The sequence below is a fragment of the Mesitornis unicolor genome, unplaced genomic scaffold, assembly GCF_000695765.1.
Source record: "Mesitornis unicolor isolate BGI_N332 unplaced genomic scaffold, ASM69576v1 scaffold37676, whole genome shotgun sequence".
NCBI lineage: Eukaryota > Metazoa > Chordata > Aves > Mesitornithiformes > Mesitornithidae > Mesitornis > Mesitornis unicolor.
The window spans coordinates 6,986-12,785 of NW_010189616.1; the positions used below are offsets into that span (position 1 = coordinate 6,986).

A 5,800-nucleotide genomic window follows, 5' to 3' on the forward strand; every position below is an offset into this window, starting at 1 on the left:
TCCCAGGGTTTCCTGTATCCATGGCAACCTGACTTTAACCACTTCTTTCTTAGTTTCCTGAGTGAAAAGTTGCAGATCCTGGGGCAAAATTTGAGTGCTTTAGTACACGGCAATCTTGCCTTTACAAAGGTCTCACAAGATGAGTGTAGTCAGCTTGTAACTTAGTCCAGTAAACTGCAAAACGGCAAAATAACAGAGATAATGAGCTTCAGATTTGGGGTAAGGAATCGTTTTCATTTATTTTTAATATAATTCAGCTTTGTAAAAGTAAAATTCAAATTATAAATGAGCTGATAGTGAAGGGAAACTTGTTTCTAGTCTGCATTTCTATTTGAATGCTATTGAAACATTTCCTAGTCATTCTTAACTATAAAAAATAGTTAATTAGCAGTACTTTGAGTTTATTAGAAGCTGTTATTTTGGTAGCTTGGTTGCTTTTATGCTGAAGCCAGTTAAGTATTTTCTGGCTAAGCTGACAGTACATTTGTTTCATTGTTCATTTACTTTGACTTTTTTTTCAGTGTAGTTCAAACTTAAACTTAGTAAATTTTATTTTAAAACTGCTTATTTGGCATCAAAGGAGAATGTATAAAATACCAGTCTTGAAAGCAATGCTTCTCCTTTAAAGACTGTACACATAGAATCACTAAACTTTAAAATTAATAATATTTATAAACTTCTTTTTATCTCTACTAGCGAAGTCAGAGATGAGTGAGAAGGCCAAAGACAGGGATATGTGTGGTCTGCAGAGTCCTCCACCCTGCCCGGGAGCATTGCTGTATATCCTTAATTGTTTTCTTTTGTTGCTGCTCCAGAAGGAGACTGTTGGCTGTCCAGCTGCTTGCCAGCTCTGCACAGGGAGACAGGTTAGCTGTCGTAATTTAGGGCTTTCCAGCATACCACGGAACTTTCCCAAAACCACAATTCTTGTGTACCTCAATGGGAATAATATATCATGTGTCGCTCCAAATGAACTAAAAGGCCTTCGGAACCTTGCTGCACTCTACATGGATAACTCTAGTATTTCATATGTACACCCAAAAGCATTTATGAAGCTCCCCAGACTGTGCTACTTGCATCTGAGTAACAATAATATTAAACGCCTGGATCCAGGAATCTTTGAAGGTCTTTCCAATCTTCATTGTTTATACCTTCAGAATAATCAAATAGCTTTTGTTCCCAAAGGATTATTTAGTGATCTCCTTTCTGTTAGATATTTAACTCTTCAAAGAAATCGTCTCAGTGTCCTTGGAAGTGGGACTTTCTTGGGAATGATAAGTCTCCAAACACTTAACCTAGCCAATAATAAGATTTCACGGATATCAGATTCAGCATTTCATCATCTTGAAAACCTTGCATATTTGTTCCTTGAAGGTAACAACTTAACACTTGTGCCATCGAATGCTATTGGAAGGCTCAAAAATCTTGAAAGACTTTCTTTGTCTCACAATCCCATTGGATCAATACATCCTTTTGCATTTAAAGGACTTAACAAGCTTAGATATCTGTCTTTAAAAAACATAAAGCTAAAATATATTGCTGTAAATGGATTTTTTGGATTAAATAACCTCAGCCAGTTAATCTTAAATTATAATGATTTAGAAAATATAAATTCCAGCACTTTTGCTTTATTGAACAATTTAATGTATCTGCAGCTAGACAGAAATAAAATAACCAGTATTGGCAATGGTACCTTTGAAAAAATGGGACAGTCACTTAAAATACTCAGTTTAGCATTTAATAATATTGCAGAGTTACAACCTGAAGTGCTCAAGCCCTTAGTGTCTTTAACTCATCTACAGGTAAATTATAATCCTTGGAACTGCAGCTGCAAAATGCTTGGGTTACTTAATTGGCTGTCATTGTCTCCTATTTCTGTAAAAATTTATTGTCAGAATCCTCTGAGTATGCGTGGCAGACCTTTGCATTACATTAAGTGGACTCAGTTTGCAAAATGCAGTAGCCTTACTGCCAACCCAGAAGCAGCCTGGAGTCTGGGATCCGCAGGTGTCCCTCACAGCACTACCACTCTGCTGATGGCATGGCATAAGGGAAGCAGGCATAGCACATTTGAGCAGTTTGTCAATGCAGAAGCTAAATATGTTTCTCTCTGGGAAGGAACTACAGCTACATCTGCTAACCTGTTGCCATATGCAGAAAATGCTGCTGAAGTTCCATCACGGCCAGCTACAGTTTCATCAACATTACCAGTGCATATGCCAGCACAGGTTATACCTGTTAGCAGAACTGTAGAAGAAAAAGGTTTATTTCCAACAGATACTGCTCCCGTGTCGTTAAAAACATCCTTACTTTGTACACAACAGGTTGAAAAGCTGAATCAGACTTTTGACATTTTACTAGCCTTTTTCATTCTGGCTTGTGCAGTGATCCTATTCTTAACCTGTAAAATTATTCAGTTCAGGCAGAAGCTAAAGGTGCTGGAAAACTCAGGGAAAAAGAGAATAGAGTATTATGTTTTTTATCAGCCTGGCAGATACAACGTAACTGGCCCCGTGCAGTCCCTAACGCGGAATCCAGTGGAGCATTCAGAACTGGACCAAATTAGGCTGCTCAAGCAAACAGCATCTGAAAGTCAGGCACAGGTCATACTGTTTGAACATTCATCACTGTAGTTTATCTCATTTGATTTGATGTTAACTTTATTGTGAACTGAAATATCAGGAAATCAAGAACTCAGTTTTTTAAAAATACCTTCTCTGATTAAAATCAACTGGTGGATAGAATTATGGAAAATTGTATAATTTGTGTTCATTATCATCATTTGCTTCCTGAAGGTTTTGAAGTTTGGTTTATTTTGTTAGATGTCATTTCAATCTGACATGGATAAGTATATTATCCTGTGTCCCTGTTGTAGTAATCTTTCACCTGCAACTGAAGTATACATGCAGTATAAAGTACACATGTATTTATTTTTCTTTTACAGTACTTAATGGTATAATTTTCTATAGAAGTTCCATAGCTAACTTGAAGCTTGAAGCAAACAAAACATTGTTTTTAGCAGGATCATAAAGCCAAGAAATCTGGGGGAATGAGAAAAAAAGCAATTATTCACTTATTTTTTGTAATGTAGTTTCTACTCTGCTTCTATTAATCATCACAGTGGAGGAAAAAAAGCACATTTACATCTAGTATGTTCAAACTCTCAAGGAAAAGAAAAATTTAAAATTATACAAAATTATTCATACCTATGACATTGTAATATACAAAGTTGTGTATTCAGTCTGTATAGTGAATATATTAAAGTGATTTTTTTGTTAGTGCATATCTGTATCATTTTATGGTAACTCCTGAAACTGGAGTTAATAGGGAAACTGAATTTCTATTGGACTGAAAAATTGACCAAGTTTATTATGTCTAAGGTAATAGAGATGGTTAATAATTGGCAGTGAAAGATACTTTGTCATTTATGTGGTAGTATAGATTTTGGCTAGATGAGAGGTATAAACTGAAGAAATATACTACACTTCAAATATATCATTCTAAACTAATTAATTGCTGAAGATATTTACATATTTGTGGTGTGTATATGGAAGTGTTAGACCAAAGTGTGTTTTCTTAGTAAGGACCTAATTTTAGTCTTTGTCTTAAAAAGATAGATATTATTTTGCTATATAGTTTGCATGTATTTTAACTTTTTATTTCTGTTTCAAATATTGATGTTCTGTTCACATTATTGTCAGGTTATGTCCAGTGAGTTGTAGCTTTCCTCTTTCCTTGGCTAATGAGATAAGAATTAATTAATCTTTCTCAAATCTGCACACTAGTAAAGATATGCAATTAAGCTTTTCCCTTTTTTGGTGTTTACTGCTTCATCCTGGTAAATGTAGAAAAGCAGCAAAGACTGTCTCCTCTTCCTTTTAATCCCTAAAAATGTATGTTTTCCCATGCAGAATTTTTCCTCCATTTCTGATGGGCTAAGGAAGATGCATAGCAGACATGGGACCATTTTATTTAAGTACTCCTAAAAATTTATCGTTATGTATATTTTATTAGGCTGATGATAAATCCTTGATTACATCTATCTAATTGAAATCCAAATTCTGAATTTTTGCAGAAAAACCTCAGGATAATAAAATATTAAATAGATAGCTGGGTGTATTAGAAATTATAGAAAGAATGAGGAAAAGATTTAAATTACTTTTTCTAGATCAGTTGAGGTCTATTTTTTGCTTTGCAAAGCTTTTGGGTTTTTATCTGACAAATTACACAAACTTTGAAATAGAAGATTTGAGATTATTCGTGTACAAGGTGCCCTAAATGTTTGGTACATTTTGTTTTCAACACAGGCAAAGCTAATTTTATTTACAGAAAGCTTAAAAGATCCTTTCTGTAATAAAAAGTAATATTTATATATGCTAATTGCATCTTTGAAACTGGGTTCTGAAGTGTTTTAAATCCTAACAAGTTTGTAGAAGTTGCAATCTTTTAATTCTTTGTTTGTCTTTTGATAAATTTTGCTGTATACCGAATGAGATTTGTCCTGATAACTTAGGGAAACTGAGTAGTTATAAAACCAGTTGTAATTTGATGCTGTTGTTTGTTCTGTTGCTGATCTGGATTATAAGCAGTTCAAAGGGAGAACTGCTTAAATGGTGCCTTCCTCCCAAGTTAAGATTTTAGTGTGTAGAGTATTAACTGTTTTGTTTTGAAAGTTCATCTAAATGCAGTGTTCCTGTCTCTTTTGAATCTATTCATATGACTTTCCACTGTATTTCTTGAAACAATTTTAGTGTCTTTTAAAAGATATGTTGACTTGCATGGCGCTCTCCTATGAAAATAATGCCTGATGCATTTTTATATTGCCATTGAACTTTAATTGAGGTTGTTGTTTTTTTTCCAAAGCATAATGAGTCTATGCTGTCTTTATTTTTGTATCTAGTCTTACGAAAATAGTTGCATTTTTTAATGATTACATTTTTGGAAAAAATTTCAGCCTTTTGTAGGAAGAAACTTTCATGTCCCATTTGAAGGGACAAAGAAGGGGGAGAAAAGATAAGATATTGTCTTTACTGCAATCTGCAGGTAACAGTTACCCAGTTTGAAAGGTCTTCCACATTCTTTAGCTTTGTTTTGCTCAAAGAAAAAGGAAAAATTACCATGAATTTTCTATCTTTCACTGAAGAAAGAAGTAAAGTATCATTCCTCATTTATGCCATAAAGTAAAAATATTCTCTCAAAGTAAAGAAAGTATTGATTTCTCAAAGTGCTTTGGAGATAAGTATCAAGTGCAGTATTTTGGGTCTTCGATCACTATCCTCAGTTTCTTCTGGAAATATCACAGATGCTTAGAAATATAAGTTACTGAAATCAGCCTCCCTATGTGCTCATCCTATCAATCTGCAAACTTGGAAAAAAACAAAGTTAATGAGCACTGTGCCTACAGTATTTATTTACATGTTGGTTAATTAAAGTAACCTCTTTGAGTATATTGACCATAATTAGCCCTGCAGCTGATGAAAAGGCTATGCCTTCATTGGGTCAAACACCATCTTATTCTGTCCCAATACAGAATTTTTGTGTTTCCCCTCAGCCTGCTTTTCTCCAGACTAAGCAACCCCAGTTCCCTCAGCCACTCCTCATAAGACTTGTGCTCCAGACCCTTCACCAGCTTCGTTGCCTTTCTCTGGACACACTCAAGTGCCTCAGTGAACACAGTATTCGAGGTATGGCCTCACCAGTGCTGAGTACGGGGGCAGGATCTCTTCCATATTCCTGATACACCCCAGGATGCCATTGCCCTTCTTGTCTACCTGGGCACACTGCTGGCTCATGGTCATCC

General features: G+C 35.0%; 1 protein-coding gene across 1 annotated transcript; it reads left to right on the top strand.

The window, feature by feature from the left end:
• Positions 1 to 707: 707 nt before the first annotated feature.
• Positions 708 to 2,633, top strand: LRRC70 (leucine rich repeat containing 70). The gene has a single exon (XM_010186132.1). The coding sequence runs from the start codon at positions 708 to 710 to the stop codon at positions 2,631 to 2,633; it is 1,926 nt and encodes a 641-aa protein (XP_010184434.1).
• The last annotated feature ends 3,167 nt before the right edge of the window (positions 2,634 to 5,800 follow it).